Source organism: Juglans microcarpa x Juglans regia, chromosome 6S, assembly GCF_004785595.1.
Source record: "Juglans microcarpa x Juglans regia isolate MS1-56 chromosome 6S, Jm3101_v1.0, whole genome shotgun sequence".
NCBI classification, from domain to species: Eukaryota; Viridiplantae; Streptophyta; class Magnoliopsida; order Fagales; family Juglandaceae; genus Juglans; species Juglans microcarpa x Juglans regia.
Genome location: NC_054605.1, coordinates 10,920,907 through 10,948,338, shown reverse-complemented (window position 1 = coordinate 10,948,338; position 27,432 = coordinate 10,920,907). Strand labels below are relative to the sequence as shown.

At 37.8% G+C, this 27,432-nt stretch overlaps 2 protein-coding genes across 2 annotated transcripts; one reads left to right on the top strand and one right to left on the bottom strand.

Moving 5' to 3' along the window:
• Nucleotides 1-2,402: 2,402 nt before the first annotated feature.
• LOC121237666 (GDSL esterase/lipase At5g62930-like) lies at nucleotides 2,403-21,825 on the bottom strand. The gene is made up of 6 exons (XM_041134509.1): nucleotides 21,651-21,825; nucleotides 21,467-21,544; nucleotides 13,776-13,916; nucleotides 3,833-3,909; nucleotides 3,173-3,337; nucleotides 2,403-2,791 (listed from the first exon to the last, which is right to left on the bottom strand). The coding sequence occupies exons 1-5, from the start codon at nucleotides 21,747-21,749 to the stop codon at nucleotides 3,301-3,303; spliced, it is 432 nt and encodes a 143-aa protein (XP_040990443.1). The 5' UTR covers nucleotides 21,750-21,825; the 3' UTR covers nucleotides 2,403-2,791; nucleotides 3,173-3,300.
• Nucleotides 21,826-22,421: 596 nt separating this feature from the next.
• LOC121237908 (topless-related protein 3-like) lies at nucleotides 22,422-25,735 on the top strand. Its single transcript, XM_041134837.1, has 2 exons — nucleotides 22,422-25,209; nucleotides 25,323-25,735. Exons 1-2 carry the CDS (start codon nucleotides 24,244-24,246, stop codon nucleotides 25,326-25,328), a joined length of 972 nt encoding a protein of 323 aa, XP_040990771.1. The 5' UTR covers nucleotides 22,422-24,243; the 3' UTR covers nucleotides 25,329-25,735.
• Nucleotides 25,736-27,432: the final 1,697 nt, after the last annotated feature.

The following is a 27,432-nucleotide window of genomic DNA, read 5'->3' as shown; positions in this document are numbered from 1 at the left end:
CAAATTTTTTGTAGTACCCAATTTCCGATGTTATGCATGAGACTTCATCTGGTACGATAAAATTCACAGGTTTCATATCTTGGAAAGTAGTTGTGAAGGCCATGGGACCCTGATGATCATCTGTTGCCACAATATCGGCGGGATTTGTTTGAGGAAAACTTAAGTATCCTCCAGTTTGGAAATTGTCCATAACATGACCATGCCCACCATTTTCTGCAAATGGCTTACACTCTGTTGAGAATCCATAAGTGAAATTATCTAATGAATCATAACATTCATGGGTTTGGACCCCAAAAATGGGATTTGATGCAAACCCATTAGCATGAAACTCATGATCAGGATGGTGAAAATCTTGCAACAAACACTTTGATGAAGGAGTTCCAAACGAAAGTTCATCTTTCATGGAGGGTTTCAAGCAGTAAGTTGGAGAGAAAAGCATGGGTTGGGAGCCAAGATTTTCCATCAGCTTAGTTTGAAGCTCCATGGGATCAGAGAGGAGCAGAAACTGATCATGAAGAAAAAATGGCTTTGTGGTTTGGAGCTATCACCTTTGTGTTCCTTAATACGTGACCTTGAGAATTAGGCATTAATTGTTGAGGTTGAAGACCATGCACATTAATTCTAACTCATCCAATGGTCAGGGTTGCTTAGCATTTGCTAGACAGTACTTTTGTGAACAGACCTTTGCACTCAGAGGTCTCATAATTTGGCATTTCTTAGTTTTTGATGGGTACTTTTGCAACTGCAATATTTAATGAAGAATGAAGATCAATGACGAATTAAATATGATCCAGCTAGCCGTTATGTATACTTTGTCGAATGGTCAAAGAAGTTCATGGTTTCAGACATCTGCGGATAAAATATTTATCGATCGAGTCATGAGTAGTCATGCACGTTATGGGATTCTACAAAACGCCCTGCAACATTTAGTAAAGATAATGAAATATTTATGATAATTATTTAATTAATTCTGAGCTTTTTCTCAACTTTGTTAATATAAATGAGGCATTAATTTTCAATTTACCATGGCATTGAAATCAAGATGCAGTACTTTCAGTTGCTCGAAAACTCGGGTCATGAAAGTAAAGAACAATACACATTATTTAACTTTCTTTATACAATTCTGCATCGAGACATTAATTATGTAAAATTTAAAACTCGAGTAAAAAAAGCTATTATTTTTATTCATAAAAGTGATATATACTATAAAAATAATACTAGTATGTCCTCTCATTTTGACCGCTCATCTATTTATTTTTTTTTTAATTTTTTTTTTACTTACTGATTAAATAAGTGACTATTAGTGTATTTATATTTTTTATTTTTTAAAAATGTTTAAAGATGTTAAAAAATATGAAAAGGAAAAATAAAAATAAATAAAAATAAAAATTTTACCTAGACAGCACGCCCAACAGTCACTGCTAGGCGGCAGCCTAGCATCACTCATAGAATAAACACCTGTGTAAGAGGCAACACTTTGTACAGCATTTTCACTTTGGGGTGTAAATATTCTATATATAATGGTCTTATAATTATCAACTCAAATGTAAAAAACCTCAGTTTTAAGTTTTTGATAAATATATATACATATATATATATATGAAAAACATCCTAATAGCCATTTATAAATGCAAACTTTGGTGCTTCATCTATTTTTCACTCTGTTTGCTCTCATTATATATATATTCCTTTTCCTGGACATTTTTCTTATATATCCAACATAACCCTGAAAACATCTAAAATATTATATATACACTCCAAGTATTAAATTTGTTCCCGAGTAACTGAAATTAATTGAATTATGACACAAAATGAGGTTAAAGTAGAAATTTAATGGCCACTTTGGTGGTGGAAAATGAAACACAACAGAAACATGTCGCATTGCATAACCACCAGTATTTCCTAATTAATGAGGTTATGATAACGCCATGCATTTAGTTACCTTAATTGTACAGAAACTGTTTTTAAAGCAGACGGGGGAATTGTGTGTTTACACAGGGAAAGACAGAAGTATTGTTTCCACAGTCCATAAGTATCCAATTTTCCAGCCAGCCAGCCAAATTCTGTACACATCCAAGAGCTTCAGAATATAGAAATGTTCATCAAATTCACATAGTAGTTCATTTTTCAAAGAAATTACTGTTAAGTAGATGACCACTTTGACATATTCGCCCAGATTACGCTTTCAAATCAGTAGTTCATTAACTTCCGTATCTCTTTTGTTTGAACAAGCCTTGTTACTTCAGCTTGTTACTAAAGAAAGAATGCCATACTATCCAATTATAGGCGAGACAAAGCAAGCAAGGGAAGAGTTCCAACAAAGCAATTGATCCAATTAAGACCGATAAATAGAGTACAGGACAGGACCCATACTAACAGGGGACGTAGAACATATTTATTTCCAGGAATCGCTAGATAGAACTGAAAGTGTATTCATTAACAGCACACGGTAAGAGCATACATGATGCATTCATCGAAGATTAGCGACTTCTTAACTATTTGGGGTGTAAAATGAGATCCCTTTTTTTTTTTTTTTTTTTTTTTTTTTTTTTTTTTTTTTTTGAGCATGACTCCAATTTTGATCAAAGAGTAAAATGAAAACAAATATAAGGGTGTAAAAGACTAAATGCATTGTTGCTGGAAAGCTTTCTCGGGGTTCTTCCCATCGATTTCTGAGTGGCTAGGAAAATCATCTGGCATTTCTGCAGCAGAAAGCCATAATTGATTGAACACTCTTACGACTTCTTCATGTACCACTGCATTGCCTTCTGGTGTCAGATGCAGCCCATCACTGTAAAGTGAAAACAAGAGAAATTGAGAACATTCTGTTCACATTATTTCCTCCATGATGAAATCTTCAGCAGATTTCTCAGAAGGGCTTCTATATTTAAAAGACAGTACACGTTCTGTGTAATCTGGATATCCCTAACAATGATACTTCCAGAGAAAAGGTGACATTAACCAAAAGTTTTTTTTTCAGTATAAAATCATGGAGAAAAGTTTAACCCAATGAGATTCTCGTGCCAGCCTCTAACATAATCACATATCGAAAAGGAACTTCTCACCAAGAAAAATCTGGTTGGACCCAGTTTTTTCTGAAATTCCAGCAGAATGTCAAATGATTTTTTCTGCCAAATAGATTAGTTTCTTTAAAGATCCAATTATAACAAACCTTAGGAATTTCTTCTGCCAGCCCCCGGTTTCCTGCATTTTTGACCATAGATCAATGGAACAGAGACCCATTTCCTTGGCCAGTTCAACACACTGCTTGGCATATAGGCCCGTCACTTCATTTGTCCTCTATGGCAGTTCCATCGCTTTCTCCCCATATACAGATCTGCTGAATCCAATTAAAATCTTACCTCCAATAAAGTAACAAACAAACAATATTTTCAAGAAAATAAAATTAGACCATATATGTATTCTAACATTATACCAGACAGCTATGACTGATAATAGCATTGATTAAGAAGAGGCGAAGCAGTAGCTGCAGTGCATGTGGCATCATGATATTGGAGCTATTAGAGATTGATGGAGCAACTACGAAGGCATTGTTGGCGATTTTTTCTTTTTTCTTTCTTTTTCTTTCGTTTTTTTTTTTTTTTTATGATAAGTAAAGGCATTGCTGGAGATAGCAATTCCAAGTTTTCAACAATTAGTATGCAAGTTTTCATTGGAGATGCCAGCAAGCTTAGCTGGTAAAGTGCCTTTCTACCAGGGCCTAAGATTGATTTCTACCTTCACTAGGGATCCCCGCCCTTTGACTTGTGAAGGCCAAGTTAAACCAATAAAAGAGAAGCATCTATTGAATTCATATGAGAAGGTTACATACTGAGCATAATCTCTACGCCCAACCTCATCAACTGGAGGAGGAGTAATAAGCACAACTAACATGGTGGGGGAGCATTCCTGCAACAAAATCCCTAAACACAATGAGAAGAGATTTAGCAATTGACCACTCACCACGCTTGCCTCTTACTAGGAAAAAGATGGAGTGTGAGTTGCACCAATCGACAACAAAGTGAAATGAAAAGTGAACTCTATCAATTCTACTATCATCTTTTATTGTTTTCCACAACATTTTTCCGTCAAGATGCATCCTTTAAGATAAGATATTGGCCAAGACAGATCTGTCACGAAAAACTCATTCTAAAATGAAAACAAAATTCTTATGATCCAAATCTTTCAAAGGACTTTGGAGTATATCTTGTAATGCTCTGATTAGTTAATTCCTAAGTTGGATAGGTGAATCATGATAATATTGAAAGAGTCTCAAGTCCCTCATTGATTCCTTACTAGGAGGAACTAAGCTTTATAAATTACTTCAATGAACTATGATTGCAACATTGACCGGCCATTCTGGAGTATATGCACAAAATGAGGCAAGTATCTTCCTTAATTCTTTACAAATGGTTTCAAAGTCAACCTAATAACACCATGTATAGTGTAAGGTGGAACTTGACAAAGATGTTCAGGATATGAATGGGTGAGATTGGATGGGCGAAGTATGGTAGAGTTGAAAGAGTGTCAAGTCTCACATTGGTTCTTTAATTGGTAAATGATCTCAAGGAGCTCCAATTGTAATCTTGATAAGTCGTTTTGGTATGTATAAAGCACAAATGCGACTAGTGCTTTCTATAGACCTTTATGCATATACTATTTTCTGCATTAATATAAACATGTAAAAGAGAATTAGGTGGATGCAGAAGTCGTACACTTCCCAAAGTCTCTCACAAAGGAAAAATAGCATAGAAACCAAAATAACGTGAGAAAGCAGCAACAAAATCATTTTGGTGGCAAAGTTTGAGGAAAACTTGTGACTTCAAAAGTTCTAAAAGGATCCAAAGAAAATCAAGGGTTTTCGGCTAATGTTTGTAAACACTGAATTTTGATGGCTTTGAAGTGGCCGAAAGTAGGAAAGGAACTCTATATTATTCTTTCTTTTTTTTATATAGGTGAACTCTATATTATTCTAACGAGCCTATACCCACGCATTACGCAGACCGTTATTTATGCTGGATTTTATAGATATATATTAGATATTCGTCTATTGTACTATCTCTGCTTCATTCACCATCAACACACATTCTTGTTGCACTTCCTATATTATCCATTATCGTTCATCTTCTACGTCGCACAATCCACATACTTGACAAATACAAAAGAACGAAAATTGAGACAGTGGCCAAGCGACCAGATATCTTGGCATGTATTTTTTTTTTTAAAAAAAAATCATGGGATGGAAAATAAAATCACACCAACTTTTCATTAAATGTCTTCACTTACACTACACATTTCAACCGTGCATAGTAGAGTCATTGCTAGTAATTATAATAAAATGGTAATACATTGATACATTACATATTCATCAAATAAATTATTGTCAGAAAATTGCTAACAAACATAAAATGAAAAAATACATAGTTTTAATCGAAAAATAAATATCATATGCCTTCACTAATCTACTAATCACGGCTCCATTCCTAAAAATCATTCCAAGCCTCAAAATTATCCCAACTAATCCAATTCTTGTCAATTGCCCTATTCGATGCCATTTCAGATTTGTATTGACCTTGTAACGAATGTGAATAGTTTGGAATAGTTGGAATATAAGGTCCTGGATCATTAAAAGGGTCCTAATATATTGGATCTGATTGGCGGCCTGCAGACTTTATATTGAGCATGGGAAAATCATCTTGTGTATTGCTCACTAACCTGGATCGGTAGCTTGGACCAGGGTCAACCACTACATTTATTTTTGGAGTTGGCACTGGGTATGTCAAAGTCAAAACGCTGAGTAGGTGTTATAACACGTATTCTTGCTTTGGTCTTGATGCACGAATTAAACCGTGTAGAGTGAGGTGCGGTGCCATACCACACCTAAAATCCTCATAAATCTCTAATTAAACACGACTTTGTAATTATAACCTAAGATACTAAAATAACCTATATTCCCCAAAACCTAAAATCTTAATAACACTTATAACCTAAGATACTAAAATAACCTATATTTCTCAAAACTTAAAATCTTAATAACACTAAAATCATTCTCAACTGTTAATCCTAAAAAGGCTGGGGTATTTTTGTAATAATGTTAACATATGTACGTAGTAAACTAAAGACCTAAAAGTGACTTTAACTTATAAAGAAAACAGAGGCCATCAAGAGAGTGGGAGAGAGGGGTGCGATAACTTACTGAGAAAGGGAGAAGTTCTGCGATGGACTCACCGAGAGAGGAGGCTGATGCGCGGCGGCTCTGGGTGGCTGGGGAAAGACCGGCGACACGACTGGGTTCTTTGGGCAGTGGTGGTGCAACGCCGAGAGAAGGAGAGAGTGAGAGAGAGAGAAAATGGAGAGAACACGGCAGACCTGGAGCGGCATGGAGTGTCAAGTTTGCTTGAATACCCCTCAAATGAGAGTTTCCGTATATTATATCAACTGCCAAGCCCTAATTACAGCCTACTAATCATCTGTAAAATAGGAAAGAATAAAACAATACAAGAAAGGAAATAAAACTTAAGTTGGTGCCTATATACAACTACTGCTATTTACAGCCATATATATATTTACTGCCATATATAGATGTCATTGACATCCCCCCTCAAATTGGTGCAGGTCGATCAAGAAGCATCAATGTGTCCATCATGAATTGATGACGGTGGCGAGACATAGCCTTGGTAAAGACGTCAGTAGTTTGGTATTCGGTGGAAATGTGAGGAAGTGTAATCACATGATGATCAAATGCCTCACGAATGGAATGACAATCTACTTCAATATGTTTGGGGCGCTCATGGAACACAGAATTGGCAGCAATCTGAATAGCACTGGTGTTATCGGCATGAAGAGGAGTAGGAGTAAGTTGCGGAACACCAAGTTCACTCATTAAACCCCAAAGCCACACAATCTCGGAACATGCTGATGACATAGCACGATACTCAGATTCAGTAGAAGATTTGGATACTCGATCCTACTTCTTACTTTTCCAAGAAATGAGAGCATTACCAAGAAACATACATCAACCAGTAACTGAACGACGAGTATCCACACAACCAGCCCAATCAGCATCACTATAACCTGTTAATTGTAAGGAATTCTCAATAGAAAAGAATAACCCTCTACCAGATGTACCTTTGAGATAATGAATGATCCGTCGTATTACTGCTAGATGAGATTGACGAGGAGCCTGCATAAACTAACTGACTTGCTGGACAGCAAATGAAATATCAGGTTAGGTAATAGTCAAGTAATTTAAACTCCCTACTAACTGCCAATACAGAGATGGATCAGATAATAGGTCGCCCTCATCCTGACAAAGCTTTAAATTGACCTCCAGAGGTGCAAGTACTGAGTTTCCAGATTGAAGCCCAACCAAGGTGAGAATCTCTTGTGTATACTTGTACTGATGCAAAAGCATACCATTGGGACAAGAATGTACCTCGAGACCAAGAAAATACTGAAGTGAGCCAAGGTCTTTCATATGAAAGGTAGTTTTCAGATGCTGCTGTAGTCGCTCAATTAGGTGAGAATCAGAACCTGTGATAACTATATCATCGACATATACTAAAAGAACAACAAGTCCAATGGCAATTCTCTGAATAAAGAGAGAAGAATCAAACCAACTTTGAGTAAAATGAAAATCAAGAAGAGTGGTTCGAAACTTCTCAAACCATGCACGCAGTGCCTGCTTTAAGCCATATAAAGACCGCTTCAACTAACAAACCTCAGTGGAGGATGAATTGAACATACCAGGAGGAGGAGACATATAGATTTCTTCCTTCAAATCCCCATGTAAGAACACATTTTTCACATCCATCTGCCTAAGAGACCAGCCTTTGGAAGCAGCGATGGTGAGAAGAGTACGTACAGTAGTCATCTTGGCGACGGGTGCAAAGGTCTCTTCATAATCAAGGCCATACTCCTGATAGTTTCCAAGAGCCACTAAACGGGCCTTATATCTTTGAATAGTACCATCAGGCCGGAGTTTAATAGTATGCACCCATTTGCAGCTAATGAGTTTTACGCCATTAGGACATGGGACGATGTCCCAAGTGTGGTTATCCTGAAGAGCCTGAAGTTCATCTCGCATAGCTTGCCTCCAACAAGCTTGAGTAGCAGCCTGAGAATAAGACTTGGGCACAAAAGTAGTATCAAGAGTAGCCTAATGGGCAGTATGTACGAATCCATACCTGTCCGGGGGACGTGAAACTCAAGATGATCATCGAGGTTCAGTTGGGATGGGATCAGATGTCGATTCTGTGACAAGAAGGGGCAGCGGAGACTGTGGACAACGTCTTTGATACACAAGCCCTGGCTTAAAACGTTCAAGAGTACAAGACACATCATCAAAAATAGGCAACTGAGCAGAAGTAGAATCATGTGAAACGCAAGACTGGAAGAAATATTGGTTTTCAAAGAAAACCACATTTCGAGAGACACGATGTTTGTGAGCATTCGCATCATAACACACAAACCCTTTGTGAACATTACTATACCCAAGAAAAGCACACCAAGCAGCCTGAGCAGAAAGCTTGTGACGTTCAGTGGATGGCAAGTGAACAAAACAAACACAACCAAATATAAGAAGAGAATTATACTCAGGAACAACACCAGCAGACGAGAATATGGAGAGTCAAACTGTAAATTTGGAGAGGGTAAACAATAAAAACGAGGAGGCACAGAAGATTCAATCAACAAAGTACGAACAACATCCAAAAGATGACGATTCTTACGCTCAGAGACCCTATTCTGCTGAGGGGTGTAAGGACATGAGCGTTGGGAGAGAATACCCTTAGTTTTGAGAAAATCCTAAAAATCATGAGACATATATTCCCCCCCAGAGTCAGAACGTAGTGTTTTAATACAAGCAGAAAATTGAGTCTCAACAAACACAACAAAAACTTGAAAAGTGGAAAACACATCGGCTTTTGATCGAAGAAAATACATCCAAGTGAAACGGCTATTGTCATCAATGAAGGTCACAAAATACTTGTATTGAGCATGTGAAAGAACGGGACTCACTCCCCAGACATCAGTATGAATTATCTCAAAACATGTAGAAACGTGACTACCATGTAAAGGAATAGGTAAAGATTTGCTTTTACCAAGTGTACAAGAGCTACAATCAGAAGACACAATAGAAACGGAATTTTTATTCCCCAAATGACCTCGTTTCATAAGATGATTCAAAACAGAAGAATTGGGATGGCCCAATTTTTTATGCCAAACATCACTATTATTAGTAACAGCAGTACAAGCAAAGGAATCAAAACTAGAAATGGAAAACTGAAGAGGAAATAGACGTCCCACTTTAGGCCCCTTCACGATCACGTTCTCCAACACTTGATCCTGCACACAACCATTACAATCAAAATGAATCTCACAATTATTATTTACAAGCTGTCCAACAGAAATTATATTCGTAGATAATTCTGGTGACACAAATACATTGTTGAAAGAGGACCCTAGAGTTCCAATTGCAGTGATAGGAAGAGTATTACCATTGGCTATTTGAATGTGTCACCCTTATATTTACGAACATCATGTAAAGCATCGGCATTTCCAGTCATATGATTGGAAGCCACAAAGTCAACCGACCAAGGAGAGGTGAGGAAATTTCCCTTACCTTGAAGACCAAGCGCAGAGAAAGTGGAAACAATCATCTGTTGGACCATCTCGGGTGTAAGAGTCGATGAAGAACTAGTTGTAGGTGGCTGCCCTGGAGCAGAAACAAAGGGGACAGCAGCTAAATTAGCCTGGGCAGCAGTATGAAATCCTTGGCCCTGTCAATTTTGAGGTCTCACGCAACAGTCTTTAATAATATGGCCCTCCTTTTTGCAATAATTGCATACTTTTCTGCTGCAATGCCTTTGCAACATGCCCAAATTCCTTGCAACTATAGCACTGTATCTGTGTCTTGGATCTTCCTTTCCCTTGAGTAGCATATGCCACATTAACCATCTCAGTTGTCACAGTTTCTTGAGTGAGTCCATGTTGAGTAGCAAGACGCTGCTCTTCTCTCAATTCCCCCAAGCACACATCTAGGGAAGGAACAGGATTACGGTTTATCAAACCAGCTCGTGCAGTCTCAAACTCAGGTCTTAGTTTCATCAAGAATTGATCTCTTTGACTCTCAGCATGAACAACTTGGAATGCTTCTAGGGCTTCCTTAGGAACTTTAGAATACACTATCCCAGAATATTCACTCCATAAATTTAGGAATCCAGCATAGAACTGTTCAATAGAGAGATTACCTTGTCTGTAGTTGGAAATCTCTAACTCAACTTGAAATTTGCGTGCAATATTGTCTTGATAATATACGCGCCTAAAATAGTCCCACATCTCCTTAGCAGTAGTAAATGATCGAAGATTGTTGGCCATATGTGGTTCAACGAAACTTAATAGCCAAGAAACAATCTTGGCATCCTTGCTGGACCAAGAACTAAGTTCTTTGAGATCAGTAGGGGCCACAGAAAACCCATCCAAGTGACCCCATAATTCCTTTCCTTTCACAAACATTCGAAACTAAAATTCTCAGCTTCCATAATTCTTTCCATTAAATCGAAGGATTGAATTTTCACCCAACATAATGACCACAAAATCAAAAGGAGTGAAAAAAAAATTTGCTGCCGATAGACAACACAAAGAACACTGACCTGAAAATGCCAAAACCACTACTAGAAAATACTACCAGAAAATGCACCGAAAACCTGAGAAAATCTCTCTGCAAAAGCATACACAGAGAGCCCAAGAAGAGTGCACCGAAAGAGCCCAAAAAAAAAAACACCTCTCTAATGAAATAGAAACTGCTGAAATTTCCAGTAGCAAATGACCCACTAACCGAAAGCTCCAAAAAGGCCAAAAAACATTGCTCGGAAAAACAGAGAGTGCCGACAACTGTGTAGAAAGAGTTGCCCAGAAAAAATTAACCTAGAAAGTGAAGGCAGAGAGTGCCGACACAAGCCAAAGAACCAAGATAAACACTAATCTGTGCCGATGGACCCAGAAAGCACTAGTCTGAAAACAGACAATGCCAACACAAGCAAAGGAAGTAATCTGCCGAGAAAAAAAATTGCCCAGAAAATTCTAGGAAAGAATAAAACAATACAAGAAAGGAAATAAAACTTAAGTTGGCGCCTATATACAACTACTACTATTTACAGCCATATATATATACTGCCATATATAGATATCATTGACATGGAGTGCCCGTTGGAGTTCTCTGTGCCAGTGGTAACGATGGGTTGGGGCTTGGCGACGTGGCTCACAGTGGAAACACTTCCCCTGTTTCAGTGGTGTGGCTTTTGTGGTTTACCATTAGTTGTTCCCATGGTTTACTGTCGGTGGTTTACCATCTAGTCTTCCTTTCCGTCGTCTCTAAATGCCCCACTTGGCCCTGGTATCTATTTCACTCTCTCTCTCTCTCTCTCTCTTAGACACTTAAGTCACTTTTAGTTCCACGAACTACTTCACTTCCACCATCAGTTTTGAGCAAGACCCGCTTCTTATATTTGCCGTTTTTGAGTTTAAACTTGCATTCGAAGAGACCCACTTCTTATTTTTGGCGATTTTTGTAGCCTAAGCTTGCATCAATACACACCGACTCCAGGATTAAGATTTCAAGCCAGATCTGTTGGTGCTTTCCAGTGTTTTTCTTGTTGAGCATCGCGAGTAATTGTATCCGTTCTCATAGCAGATGTTTTGTAATAGATTATGTAATTGCGGCTTAGATCTTAGCCTATTTCTCATCTAATATGGATTTGAGATTGAAATCCGGGGTATCCATATTGAGAGACTCTTGCTTTTCACGGTGTTTGGGTTTGTTTCATTAGACTTGGACTGGTGAATACGCAAGGAAGTAAATTGGTGGGTCTTTGTTTGGAGGTGAGTTCGGTTTAAAGTTTCGGAGGAAAACATGTTTTGGAGGGACCGTGAGAGGGACAACAAAGAGCAAAACAGTGGACCGCCTTGTGGGCAGGTTCGGGTACATGTTGTTGGTGACTCAGGTGCTTGTTATTTTTTGGTTATAAATCTATTATCTTCTTTTATCGTTGTTCTGTAATGAGACTCACCGCTTGGAGAACGTGTTTGAACAAAGACCAAGTTGGGAGTTTAACCCTCTGGACTCACCGCTTGGCATTCATCTCTCTCTCTTTTCACCGCTTGACGTTTCAGATCACCTTCTCTTTTCACTTGGTGCAAGTCTCTTTTGCACCCTTTCATTCCCAAATTTAATGGTATGAATGCCAAGTCAACAATTGAAAACTTGGCTTTTATATAATTAAATAGATGTCCCTTAGTTTTCCAGACATTTCAATCCAATTCCACAAATATACACATAGGCCCTTTTTGGATAGTGAAAGTGTTTCATCTCATCTTATCTCATCATTACAACTTTTCCAAATTTTTACACAAAATATAATAAACAATTCAACTTTTTCAAATCTCAAAATAATAATAATATTAAAAAATAATATTCTAACAAGATTTTATTCAACTTTCAACTAAAACCATCTCATCTCATCTCACTATCCAAACAGCACCATAATCTTCCTTCGTGAAATCCGAACTGCAATAACTCAAAAGACTATTTTAAGGAAAATCTCAAACAGCTCAAGAATCAAATTGCTGTTCTTGAATTTGTCCACTGCACTTGGAACAGCAGCCCCTGCATTTTGCCTCTTTCTAACTAATTGGGTTTCTCTAAAAGTAGTACTTTGAATACCATAAACAAACCTCGAATCGACATATTTTCCAAGCTTTTTCTGGTATAAAACTCAAAGCCTTTGCTATCTTTAAACCCTAAAACAACTGCAACCCAGATTTCCTGAGAGTCATTTCCAAAAGTCTCAAAACTCCAAAATGTCAAACCAGTGTTTTACCTGAACTTTTTTTTATTGGCACCGAGTGTCCAGGAACAGCGTCCCAACTAATCTCAAGGGTGCACAGGCCCTTGGCAAGAAGCTTCCCGCAAGTGCACCTTGGGTAATTCAAGGGAAAAATCCCCTAGTCCGATGACCCTTGAGATTGTTTGCACCTAGTGGGATTCAAACCTTGGACCTTGGAAGGAGCATACCTACCTGACGTTTGCTATCAATTAACCCTACAGGCATCCCATGACTGCTGTTATATGGCAGTGATATAAATGATTCTAAACATAATAGGATTCTTGTCAAATCATATAAAATGAAAACCCAGAAACATGCACCACGTGTCATTATTGCTCCAGAAGCTGCTAAAGACTACATTTAAGCAAGTGTATAGGGGTGCTGTCTAGGCAGAAATCCTCAACACTTTCCTTGGGAAAAAAAAAAAGGAAAAGAAAATGTGCCAAAAAAATTTATATGTCCTTGAGTTATGTCCTTGAGTCGAACAAAAAGGTGTTAGCCTAAAGAATCAAAATATCTAGCTTACACGCAGCTAAATACAATATAGAAGTACCAATAATCCAATCCATGCATGTAGTCCTTGAAAGACACCAAAATGCATAGTAGGAAGCAATATTCTGACCATTCTTTCAGGTCATTTTATTACCCCCCCCCCCCCCCCCCCAAAAAAAAAAAAAAACCCTCCCCCCTAAGTTTTGGCTTATTTTTCTTGAAAGCATGAGCCAAAAGAATATCAGTTGGCAGATCTGGTACAATGAATGGACAGAAAAGAACACATTACTTACAGATCATAAGTCAAACCAAAAGTATAACATCTAGTAGAGAGTGAGTTTTCGAAGCGGGATTCAAGATACTAAAATGGTTATTAAAAGCAAGAAACAAAATTTGAACCTTCAAATGATGAACGACTTTTCTAAGATTCTCTTTGTACTCTTCAATAGGAACATGTTGTCGTTCACTGGTTCTTCCCAAAAGAGCTGCATCATTAGCCCCAAAGAAAATTGTTGCAGCAACAGGGGGTTTTGTAGAGTCCTGCAGAGGAAGCTATATGAGTGACCTGCTTGAATTTAACAGTATCACAGTGGTTATACTATTTTTTATTCACATGCACTGTTCATTTTGAAAAAAAAAAAAACACCAAGCGCCACACAGGGTCGCAAGAAGTTTACCAAAGGGAACGCCTCAAACAGAAAAAAGAAAAAAAAATGAAAATGCAGGCAAAAAAACAGATAAAAGATTGACCAATGAGTACCAGTTGCAGTTGCAGGTGAAAAAGAACAAAAAAAACATTCCATCCCTTTCAATCCTCAGCTAATCTGCAACATCCATAAGTACCAAAGTACACATAAAGGTGTAGCTCTAGCGGAGGTAGCGAGCAAAGCCCCCACCCCCCCCAAAAAAAAAAAAAAGTATATAATCAATAAAATCTCTCTGCCTCCCTTATAAAATTACCAAAAAATAAATTTTGATCCCTAAAAACCCCAAGCAAACCCATTCACTACTCTCCTAAAAAGTTCTAACAAAACTTCTTCCCCCAAACTTTGAGACAAACCTTAAAACCCAAAAAATCTAACAAAACGCTCCTCTATCCTCAAAAAAAAAAAAAAAAAAAGTTTAAAAAAAAATTCTTTGGCTTCCCAAAAATTTAAAATGACCTCCTAAACAAAATAGTTTTAAAGAACTTAGTCCCTCCAAATATGCTAAAAAAAATATGCATAGAGACTTTTTATAAAACTAGAAATGTAATCCAGATCTTTAATAAAAGTCTACTTTTAGGGGGGCTGGTGGATGCAGTGGAAGCTGTGTTTCAGGCGGAAAGACAATCGGAATTCATCAAACACATGCGAAGGAAACAGAGCCTTCATGGTTCAACGATGTTCCAACGTACACGGTAGATTCTTAACTGTAACCAAGTATGGTGAAGGAGGTCGACGGGGGGTTCTAGTCATTTCGAACGTGTATGATGGCCTGGGTTGGGAGAAATTTGTTGTCGAGTTGCACAGATTTGCTGCTCTATTTTCACGCAATCATGGAGATGGATCATTGGGGAAAAGCCAAAGGAATTTATCTACTCATGAGAAAAACAATATGGAACGGAGCAAACGACCCGAGCACAACCACGGTGGTGAGGCGATCATATGCAGAAGCTCTGAATACAGGGTCATGCTTCGGCAACTCAGTTTGATAATAGGGGCAAGAAAGGAAGCAGTGAAAGGGGTATGCAGCCTATACAGACTGCGCATGGACATAGTCAGAAAGGGTTCGACTCCTCTGAAAGCTTAAGAAGCATTTCTTACGAAACAATGGATGGTTTTGGTCTTCCTAATGGCATGCATTGTACATTGAAAGAGATGCAAAACCAGCTTGCTGAGTTTAAGGCAGCGGTTGCCATGTTATCAGCAAAACTGGATGGGTCAGGCGTGTTAAGAGGTGGTAAGGGAGTTGTAAGGCCCAATCAAGGGGAGTCGAATCACAAGTCATTTACACAAAAGAGTGGGCTTGACATGTTAAGAGATGGGTCAAGTCCTATAAAATTAGATAAAGGAAAAAAGAAAGTTGGGTTTGGCCCAATTTCGATATCCAAACCTAGGAGAGTGTGGCGGGTTAAAAGGAGAAGCAGGTCATCTATATTTGAAGTGGGTTCTATGTCGGGTATTGGCGTAAAGATTGCTGAAACGGACTGCCCCCCACCAAGGGTGTCATAGAAAAGTTCGCCGACTGAACCTGAGTATTGCTAAGCCTTTCGGGAGTTTCTGGGTTTTCTGCTAACCCAAAACTTCAAATGGCGCCCATGGCTCCACCACCTAGGGCTGAGCACCGACCGTTTCGGAGTCGGAGGGCCCAACCTCCAACTCCGACTCTGACTTTGTCGGAGGTCAAATCCGACCTCCGACTCCGACTCCGAGACCTACAGAATCCGCTCCAACTCCGACTCCGACTCCGACTTGTCGGAGCAGAGTCAGATTTTTTTATTTTTTATTTTTTGTCTTTTTTAAATTCATATTTGACCCACTTTTTTTAAAAAAAAAAAAATTATGGGCTTTCAAATTTCAATTTTCTCAACATTACAATCTAAACTAATTAAACTTTTGATTATAACAAAAAATACAACTAAATAAAACAAGTAACATACTAACTTTTGATTAAACTTTTGATATAGTGATTTTAATTTAATATAACTATATAATAGTATTAGTATAAATATTATACTAACTATATCACTAATAGTATTAGTATACTAATACTAGTATATCACTATAGTTAATAGTACCCTATAGTAATATAACTATATTAGTATAAGTTATAGTGATTTAGTATAGTTATAATACTATAAGTTATAACTATAGTCTATATTAGTATTAGTATTAGTTATAGTGATTAGCATAATTATATATTAGTATTTGCTATAGTGATTTTAATTTAGTATAACTATATAATAGTATTAGTATAAATATTATACTAATTATATCACTGATTGTATTAGTACACTAATGTCTAATACTAGTATATCACTATAGTTAATAGTATCATATAGTAATATAGTATTAGTAATTAATACTATAGTGATTTATATGGTAATTTATATATAGGCTTAAAGTGGTTTACTAATTTATATATAGTAATTAATACTATTAGTAATTTATATGAATAATACTTTAGTTATTATACATTAGTATTATATGTTATTATAAATTTATAGATTAGTGTTTATCCATTAGTATTACAATATTACATGTTGATGTTATTATGCATCTTAGTGTTTATAGTATATTATATATACATTAGTATTACATGCTATTATATTTATACATTAGTAATTTAGTGTTACATGGTAGTAATATTGTAAATTTGTAATAGTATGATATTTACATATAGTCATATACTAAACTATTATTAGTCAATTTAGTCTATATATTATAGTATAAATATATTATTTAACTAGTATATTATTGAGTTTAACTAACTATATAAGATATAGTTGTATAAAATTTAAATAATTAATATATAGAAAAACACATCTTTTTATAAAATATGTATAAAATCGGAGTCGGAGGGCCACGTCGGAGGCGGAGGTGGAGTCGGAGGGTCGGAGTCGGATCGGAGCGGAGACGGAGTCGGTTCATCAATGACTCCGACTCCGACTCCGACTCCGACTTCCAAGAGGAAAAAACCTCCGACTCCAAGCGGAGCCAGTGCGGAGTCGGATTCTGAGTCGGATTGTCGGATTTTTGCTCAGCCCTACCACCACCCATGATGGAGGGAACTAGTTCCTCGATACCTCTTCAGGCACCTTGTGGGTCAACAAATAGCTCTGGCCAAGGAGGTGACAGAATCGAGGAGATGCGAGATTTAGGCTGCGTTTGAATGTTGAACTGAGTTGAGTTGAGATGATAAAATATTGTTAGAATATTATTTTTTAATATTATTATTATTTTGGGATTTGAAAAAGTTGAATTGTTTATTATATTTTGTATTGGAATTTAAAAAAGTTGTAATGATAATTTGAGATGAGTTTAGTAACCAAACGAAGCCTTAGGAACAATTCACAGCACTACTCACTGCAATAGAGGCGGGTCACGTACTTGGAACAAAATCAAGATCTAAGAAGATCAGAAAGTTAAAGCGTCTTACTTGGGCAATCAACTATGACGCTAAGGGAGGTAGTCCAAGTCGATGGAGGATCAGAGGGAAGAAAGAACCAATTGTATATTTCTAGTAGGCTGTTTCAAAGTTTACAAGTATGGAGGAGTGTATTAGGGATTTTACAGCGGCTTGGTGAATGGGCAAAACCTGGTTTGTTGGGGATAGGCATTGGTGCACTGGTGGTGGTTTGGTGAGAGCTCGAGGTAGGCGCGTCTTTGGGCTTGGGCTTTGTTAGGATCTTTTTTCTTGATGGGCTTTATGTTCTTTTGTTCCTTGTATCTTTTTTTGCACTCCAACTAGGTGTTTCTCTTGTATACATCTAATGTACTCGACTACGCCTATTGGTGTTAATAAAGTTTTACTTATCAAAAAGAAAAACTGTAAACTCAAACGTTTGACCTGAAAAAGTTTTTAAAGGTCAAAATATGTATTTTTCTAAAAGCACAAAGTATATTTTTCTGTATCTCATAGTCTCTTCAACCCTTTCTTGCTCTTCTTCAAAAACAAAATTTCAAATCGAAATAACAAGCTTTTTCCATTTAAGAAAGAATCAAAATCTCTAATTCATGATTTATGACTCCCATGATATTCATTAATCATCTTTAGATTGATAAACATGTAGATAATTGTTTTATATATTGGAATATGTTGCAGTGCTCCTTTTCATGTTATTATATATAAAAATATACATTATATACAAAACGCTATTATTTAAGGGTTGATTATGAATTCAGTTCCTGGGTTTTTGGCAGTTTGCAAATGACCACCTTGGTTTTTTACATGAATAATGCTACTTGGCCATGAACTTACCGCTCAAATGGCATTCTTAACTTGGCTGGTGCCATGTGGTTTATTAAAAAAATAAAAAATAAAAACACAAACACAAAAGTAGCAGAGAGAACTTAGGGTTTTTAGTATTCCTCTTTTTGTGTTTTCGAACGCCCTTTCGTTTTGAATAGTTTTTTTTTAATAAACTGCATAGCACCACATGGTGGTGCCACGTCAAGAGGGCCATTTGAGTGGTAAGCTTGAAATGGCCCAAAAGTGGTACACTTTTGACATTTGCAACATTAATACCTATGATTTTTAAAATTTGCAATTAAAAACATCAATTCATCTTTGTTTAATCCACTAACAAAATTTTACCGCATAGCATTTTTGGCACGTGTTTGTCAATCAAAATATGTGTCCCCTTAACGACATGTCAGCAAATTTAAAACATTAAAATAAAGAATTTTAAATAAATCTTAGAACCTAAAAACTATTAAACAATTCAAAATTAGAAAAAAAAGTTGGTTTAGAATAGATTTCTCCTCCCCCATGGGTGGCTGTAGCTACCCTCCCGCCCCCCTTCTCTCTCTCTCTCTCTCTCTCTCTCTCTCTCTCTCTCATGAGGTGGCCTGCAGTCACTCCACATGGTGCTAATCCGGTGGATCAGCAGCATTCACAAGGTGGCTCGCAGTCACCCCGCAATGCCAAAGCAGGTTGCAGAATGGCTACCAGCAACCCCACGATTAGTTGTGGTCACGGGGAGGTCGCAAGCAAGAGATACCGAAGCTAGCGTCATGGGGTGAGTCCAGGCTACTCTGCGACCGGATCAGACCCTTGAGAGGTGGCAAGGAGGGAGGTGGGAGATTTCCCCTAAACCAACATTCTTTTTTTAATTTCAAATTTTTCAATACTTTTAGGTTTTAAAATTCATTTGAAACTTTTTATTTTATTATTTAATAAATTTGCTGACATGTCATTAAGGGGACACTTGTCAACTTTTTATTGGCTTATATGTGTCAAAAATGCCACATGGAAAATAACCCATTAGTGGATTAGATGAAGATGGACGGAAGTTATTAATTGCAGACTTTAAAAATCTCAAGTATCAATATTACCAATATTGTGGTCATTTGCAAATGGACGAAAACCCAAGTTATTTAAAAGAGAAAACCTTCCCGCAAGTCCCAACCGATATTCCCCTATCAACAGCAGCGAATGGTAGGCTGCCACGTAGACCTCACATGAACCCAATGGTAGACCGCACTGCATAAGAAAGAAACATTTTTTTCCCAAATTTCACTCCGTCCTCTCTCTCTCTCTCTCTCTCTCCTTGGCAAGCAAACCTTCGAGGAGCAGGACCACCGTCAGAGCTCCATAAGTCACTCTCTCTCTCTCTCTCTCTCTGAGCCAGGCTTTTAGATCTTAGGCCCTCTTCTGGACGATTACGCGATTCTCAGTCCTTCAACAGCAACAAATAACAAATGGACACGTTAGCAATCCACATCTAAATCCCATGAACCACATTACAGGGGATAGCAAAATCAAATACGTTAGAAAAACAGAGAACATATTCACTTCAATGAAATCCCTTGCACTCTGCCGCACCTCACTTACACTCCAAACCGCCGCACCTCCCCAATCCATCACAGCCCGGCAAACCTCCCTAGCCCGTCGCAGCCAATGCAGGCTTGGCCCGGTATGGTAGACCATATGGATCTAGAAGGACTTGATTAATGATAAATTGAGATATAACCACCATGGTTGGAGCTCCAAAGAATCTGGAAGTCCTCCCTGATCGAGAAGATTTGGCATGAAGGCACTCTTTGGGAACTGAAAAACAAAGTTCCTCGGATGGAAGGTACTTGGATGGAAGGTAGGCCTGTTGGGGTCAACGGGGAAGGGTTATTAAGGTGTTTGTGGTGCTTTTTGGTGATTTTAAGGGCTGCCATGTTGAGATCAACGAGAGAGCTGACCCATGCAATCTTATTTATATCTTCTGAATCTGAAAATTTTTGATGTAAAATCCTTTTCCTGAAAGACTTTTTTTCTTGATGTTCGTAACAATTTGCTTTCGAGGGATAGATGGGCTCCGAATTTGCCTACTAACTTAGCTGTCCTCATTTATTGAGTATCATTTTCCTTTATCTTATGATGTTCGATGTGTTCTATTGCACTTAAGCCCCCCATCAATTCAAATATTTTTCTTTTGTCTACCACACAAATTCCCACTTTCCCTTACACACGCCTTATTACCTAATGGAATGGGTTCGCCTGCTGGAGAGAAAGAGTACAGAGAGAGACGGGAGGGAGGCAGGGGTGGGGCTAGGGCTCGACGAGAGGGAAGGAGGGAGGGAGTGGTGGGGCTCGGGCCCGAGCCCGACAGGACTTTCAGGAGTGGGTGGGGCTAGAGCTCGAGGAAGCGAGTGGTTCCACAGAGAGAGAGGAGAGAGAGAGGGAAGGGAGGGAGGGAGATGGAAAGGGGAGAGTTTCTCTGCAATGAGGCCACAAGGTTTGAAAATAGAGTGTCTACGTGGCACATTCAAATTGGATGCCGTTTTTAGGGGAGAAAGGTTAAGCCTGCAGGAAGTTTTTCTCTTTAGATCTCCACTGTAAGTCACCCTCCCTCCTCCATGAAACCCACTAGACGGTAACCCTCCCTCCCTTGACTCATGAGCAGGAAGCTTGACGTATCTGACAGTGAAATTTTTGCTGGCATAATAAATGTGATCCAAAACCCTTGATGTTTCTCTCAGGATTTTATAGAGATTATGAAGGTTGATCAGAGAAGGTACTAAATGCAGACCCTCTGCTCATAGGTACATCTAAATCGTCATTTCTGTGTGCTTCCAAAAAATATAATTACGAATTATCCACAAACATCATGAGTTTGGTCAAGAGAGCAATCTCGCGCACACAAACACGAGCAAAATTGTACTAATAACATCTCAAAGAGATGAAATCAACGTGCTTCAAGGAGTTCAAAAAATCCAAAGACAGGAAAGAAAACAAAATTATAATCACTGGGCTAGTTCGGGTTTTTCCTTCTTCATTTTTGAAAAGCAGTAATTGTAATGCAAAAGGGTACGATCTGAATTTAGAGCACCGACAACCACCAAAAGAAGGGATTTTTTTTTGTTTTTAGGAAAGAAAAAAGGAGGAAAACTTACAAAAGGGAAAAGTTGATGCAGCAAGAACAAAGCCCATCTGGTATTGTATCCACCATACCCACGATTCACTATATCAGCCTTGACACATAACAAACAAAAAGGCGGAAACTACAGTTAAGTACATTTTCATCAAATCTTTCCCAGAAGAAAAAGAAATGCAAAAAATAATGAATAAATGTGAAACCTTGCGAGTGTAAGTGTCGGCAAGAGCAGCTCCCCATCCACCTGATCTGAATGACTGCTCCGTTATCGAATCACCAAACAGCGCGATCTGAGGCCTCATTCTCTCGCGTCTCAAACTGTCATTAGAAGAAAGTGAAGTGTTACTGGAAGATGTGGTTCTACGAAGTACGAAGTGAAGTGACGAAAGATTTAAACTAAAAACGGCGTCGTCTGGTGAACGAGGAAGACAGTGTTGTGAAGATTAGGCAAAACGAGGCGTTTTGATGGTTGTGGGCAGAGTCTGTCGTTTTGGTGCTGTGATACACACCGTTTAAATAAGTCATAGTTGTAGTTTTGTGGTCTTTTGTAATACGCAGCGTTTGGGAATTAAAGACACCAAACAGTGCATTTAGCTACTTTTATTTTCTTCTTATGTTACAGTGGGTCAGGTTATCGTTTTGGGCAGTGATAGGGTTATTTCCCTGTTACTACCCTTCTACTACCCTAGTTTATTTCAAATTTTTTTATTTTTTTATCTTTTTTTAAGTATTTTTTAACATCCTTAATCACTAAGAAAAAATTAAAAAAATATATAACTTTATTAATACTCACTTCCTTAATCATTAAGTAAAATAAAAAAATAAAATAAAATAAAATACAAAAAAAAATAATAAATAAGTAGTAGTAAGATAGTAACCCTATCATTATTCTATCATTTTAATAGTCTGGTACAAAGTTTGTTGGGTAAGGGTCAGATTTAAGAGGAAGATGAGCAAAGGGGGAAGGTTATTTGAAATTTGCTTATGTTCGAAAATTTTGGAGGTTTAGGGATTTTCTCGAAGAACCTATTATTAATATAGTTTGACAATTCTCACAGTTCATTTCTCAAACACCTTGGATTCGTCTTAATTCATTATATCAATAGTCCAGTAGCCTTACAACCCATCCTCACATCCATTACATTCTTACATTGCAATCCAGGAACCAAACAACTGGAATAATGTCATGAACCCAATCAACTTGGATTGGGCTTGAGGGCCTCAAGCTAAATTGTTTTCTTTCTTTCTATTGAGTTACTAAGCTGTCCTAGTGGCCCGTGAGCTTATTTTGTTGTTTGTAGAAACTCGCCAATGGCCTTCTTTTGTTGCTGGCGTGTTGTTAGTCTCTATTCTAGGTCAAGTATTATATGTATGAGGAGGAGGGTTTGGGGGTGATTATTTGAAGGCCTATTAAGAATTCTCTTGTATTCATGTAGGTTAGGGTTCCTCGAAATGCCCTATTATCATTTTACAGTAATTCAATTACAATTAGTTCATCCATTTTCTATTACACTTTTTGAATCCACAAGGGATATTTCTCCATTCACTATTAGGACCATAACAAGTGGTATTTAAAGCCAACGATTCATGGAGGATGGAACACTTTTCAAGCAGCAACAAGAGATCTTATAGCGGCAGGTAGAGTCTCATGAGAAGAGTCTTCAGGAGATCAAGGATCGCTTGAATTAGCTGATGGAGATGGAATTAATGACAAATCAGAACAAACTTCATAATCAGAATATCGTTATAGAAAAATCAGTGAGCGAACAATCATCGACAAAGATGACTTCCACCTCTTCCCACACCTCACTCTTGGTAGAATCAAGACAAGCCTATGAGCATAATTCTTGTCAAAGGTTGGAAGAGAACAATACCATTGATACCATCAATACCATCGACCATGTGAAGGCTGAGGTCCAAGACAAAAAGGGCACTTGGCTTGACTAGCAACGTCTCATCTTCAACGGAAGGCAACTCAAAGATGGTCATTCCCTAGCCTTGGTGCAGCAGTACACAGAGGAAGCTCCTTCTCATTCTCTGCTCAAGGCTAATTCAGAGCTCGCTCTCACTCTCGATGCTCAACTAAAGCTCAACGGCGATGGCTCCACATTTCTCGTTTCCACCTATGTGAACCCAGCCATGGCAAAGGGTGAGAGTCCAACAAATGGTATCGACTTGGGAATGACATACTCATGTGTTTGTTTGGCAACATGACTGCAAAGAGATTGAAGCTGATATTACAGTGGCACTGCCCATGGTTGAAAAGCATACCACTGCATTTGGTTTGATGAAGATTGATGAAGAAGGCCGCATGGTTGAGTTTGCCGAGAATTTTACGGGCAAGAAAATCTTTGCTCCTCAGTTGGTTGATGCTTTGCCCATAAAAATTATTTTTAAGCCCTTTGATAGAGGAAGAGAAGGAAACCCTGTGGGAAATAATTGTAATGACCAGGACACCATGGAGCTTCTGAAAGAACCTCATAAATTTTTTGTAGCAAATAATATAATAGATCATGTCACTAAGAAGGAGAGTAATTATTTGGGTGATGTGCTGGAAAAGAATTTGGAGTGTGGAGTGGAGAGTGGGTTTGAGTGAGAATTAGGATGGGTCTGAAAAATTTATTGAAGGTTTGGTGTGCAAAGGTGATTCCAATGATGCCTATTTTTGTCTTGATTCTTAAGCACTCTGAAGAAGATGTGAAGTCTGGCCAAATAGATATGAATTTCGCCTAAGGGTAACCTTGGGACCTGTAGGAGATTTGACGATGATTTCTCATATTTGCAATACAATCACCGATGGGAAGCCGTTTATGTTCACATTTTCCTACCACACATTTTTCTGTTACTACAGGAGACAATGGATTCAAGATACTTGCAAATGTTGTTGGCCTCAGATCTTTTAGAGCAATTGAAGTCCAATCGTTTGAAGCATTGAGATCACCCATTGAATCTACTACAGATAAGGTTTCTGGCTCTTTAGCCATCACAAATGTCAATCCAGTCAATTGTAAAGTGGAAAAAAGCTCCTCGGTCAGGCCTTCTCCAATTCTTAATGGCGTTGATCTAATGGGTAGAAGCATGGATAAGAAAATATATGTGGAAGATGTAACTGATATAACTAAACTTTGGCAATTGTCTGAAATTGTGGGTGTTGTCCAATGTCGATTAGTTACCATGCCTAATAGCACAGATTCTTCCAGCAAGGTTGTACGACTTTTATATACAAATTCTGGTGTTGGAGTTTTGGCACTGGGAGCAAATGGTGTTCAGAAGCTGTGGAAGTGGACACGCAATGAACAAAATCCCAAGTGGAAAGGTCACCACCAGTGTTGTTCTGAATCATTGGCAACCAAACAATGTCTTCTTATGACTGATTATGTCTCAGGTGTCAATCTTGAAGAAGCAGTTATGTGTATAGCTCTATCAAATAATGACTCATATGTAATGCCAACTTGTGGTGGAAAGGTTTCATTATTTAACATGATGACATTCAAGGTAATGACAACATTCAAGCCACCACCCCCTGCTTCTACGGTTTTAACATTCCATCCTCAGTATAATAGCATCATAGCTATTGGAATGGAGGACTTAACAATCCACATATATAATGTTAGTGTGGATGAGGTTAAATCAAAATTGAGGGGTCACCAGAAGTGGATTACTGGTTTGGATTTTTTGACAAATCTTAATATCCTATTTTATCTGGGTACAAATGCTCAACTTTGTGTGTGGAGCATTGACAGGTGGGAAAAGAGGAAGCAGTTAATACAATCGGGAAAGGCACTTGTTGGTGACACTCGAGTACAGTTTCACTCTGATCAAATCCATTTGCTGGTAGTTCATGAGACACAATTAGTTGTATACGATAGCGATACCTCTAAGATGGATTGCATTCGACAATGGATCCCACAAGATGTGCTTTCAATGCCCATTTCTTCTGTTGCATACTAATGCAATAGCCAACTGGTTTTTGCCACACTTACTGCTACTAAGGTGCATCTTTTGCTATTAAGTGGAAGTGATTTATGGGAGTAAGGTAAAAGTGCCCTTGGAGGGAGAAAAAAAGGAAGATATACATACCAAGCTTAGGAAGAAGTACAAATCAGTTTCTACGTGGTGGTTTGTTGTCATCCTTGTGTTGAACATTATTCTTATAATGTATGCCTTGATGGGTTGTCCTACTGACTTATGGCATTGCCAATTTCTTCACCCTCTCAATTGGTATCATTGCTACCACCACAAACCAAATGGCAAGATTGAATATTATAACAAAGTACATTATTGGGTACATGTACCCTAAGCGTTCTGTTGCTAACATGTGCTTCAAAGTGTATGATACATCAGCATGACTCAAGCTTTAATCCTCTTGGTAGTAGACTTTAAACTTGGACATTTCATGAAGGTTCCACCAAGATCGATGTTCATGGCACAGGTGGTAGGAACTTTACTAGTAGTAATTATATACACGGGAACCTTGGTTAACCAAGATTGCATCACTATTTTAAACCTTGAGGACAAAAGTTTGTTTTTAAGGGGGGAACAATGTCATGAACCCAATCAACTTGGATTGGGCTTGAGGGCTAAATTGTTTTCTTTTGTTCTATTGGGTTACTAAGTTGTCCTAGTGGCATGTGGGCTTATTTTGTTGTCTGTAGAAATTGGCCTATGGCCTTCGTTTATTACTAGCGTGTTGTTAGTTTCTAATCTAGGTCGAGTAGTATATGTACAGGGAGGAGGGCCTGGAGGTGATTATCTGAAGGCTTATTAAGAATTATCTTGTATTCCTAGAGGTTAGGGTTCCTCGAAATGCCCTGTTATCATTTTACATTAATTCAATTACAATCAGTTCATCAATTTTCTATTACTTTTTTTGAATCCACAAGGTCTCCATTCACTATTAGGACCATAACACAAACACGGTCAGAGAGAGCGCACAGAGCAGAGCAAATGATTAATTCAATCGATTGTTGAGACTTGAAAGTGGATCCACCAAAAAATTAAAAATGGAAAAGAATATGAAACGCAACGTGTTAAACACATTTCTCTTTTCTTTAACAGATCTCATAAATCCACAAACTGACTTGATTTGATGTGATATGTTAAATTATAATTTATTTTTATTATAAAACAGATATAACATATTGCCTTTGTAGATTTATTTTTATATAATTTTTTTTATCTATACCACTTCTAATCGTTCGTACCATAGAATCTGGTATACGACTCCTTTTAACGACAAGTTTTATATGGGAGTAGGCGTCATAATAAAGTTAGCATTATCCTGGTTTATTCACAGAGGACAGTTCAATTCTATATTTTTATTGAACGGTTTTGTATGTAATGCGACCAAGTATGAAGCTAAAAATAGTTTTCATGGCCAAGGCCCTTCTAGTATCCCTATCAAGTTTTTAAATGGTTTATTTTGTATGTAATGCGTTCAGATGATTATTCCGATTTAAGTACTGAAATAGTTCGATACCAATATGTTTGAGTATACCATTTCAAAATTAACTATATACAGATTGATAATGAATAAAAGAAATGCATGTGTATGTAAATGTGATGTCCGTAGCAGCCAAAGCACTAGAGTGATCGAGTAGCTGGGATGTAACACCTGGACCCAGCCAAGCGCCATTTTTAAATATTTTTGGACTTATGCGTCTAAAAAACCCAATTGAGTGTTCGAGTATTTTTTTTTTTTTTTGGAATAGGCTACGGGCTTAAAATCTTTGTTTTGGCAGATTATGATTTTATTGGGTTTGATAATTACATTAAATTTTTTTTTAAAACCTCCACCACGCACGACTCTAGCACTTCCATGCACGTATGCCTCTCTTCTCCTCAGCTTTAGGGTTTTGTATTTTTTTTTTTTTTTTTGTGTTCCAATCACTTATATATTCACACGTTAACTTCACAGTTCACGCACGTCTCCATTCTATTTTCATGGCAACCGTCCCTATATATATATAGAACTCGTACATGGAA

What these genes read in the sequence shown, in the direction of transcription:
- LOC121237666 (XM_041134509.1), bottom strand. Translation starts at nt 21,749, where the DNA reads ATGAGGCCTCAGATCGCGCTGTTTGGTGATTCGATAACGGAGCAGTCA. An exon ending in CCGACACTTACACTCGCAAG is followed by an intron (nt 21,545 to 21,650) that starts GTTTCACATTTA and finishes TTATGTGTCAAG; the next exon opens with GCTGATATAGTGAATCGTGG. An exon ending in AAGTCGTTCATCATTTGAAG is followed by an intron (nt 3,910 to 13,775) that starts GTTCAAATTTTG and finishes ATTTTGTTGCAG; the next exon opens with GAATGCTCCCCCACCATGTT.
- LOC121237908 (XM_041134837.1), top strand. Translation starts at nt 24,244, where the DNA reads ATGGGAAGCCGTTTATGTTCACATTTTCCTACCACACATTTTTCTGTT.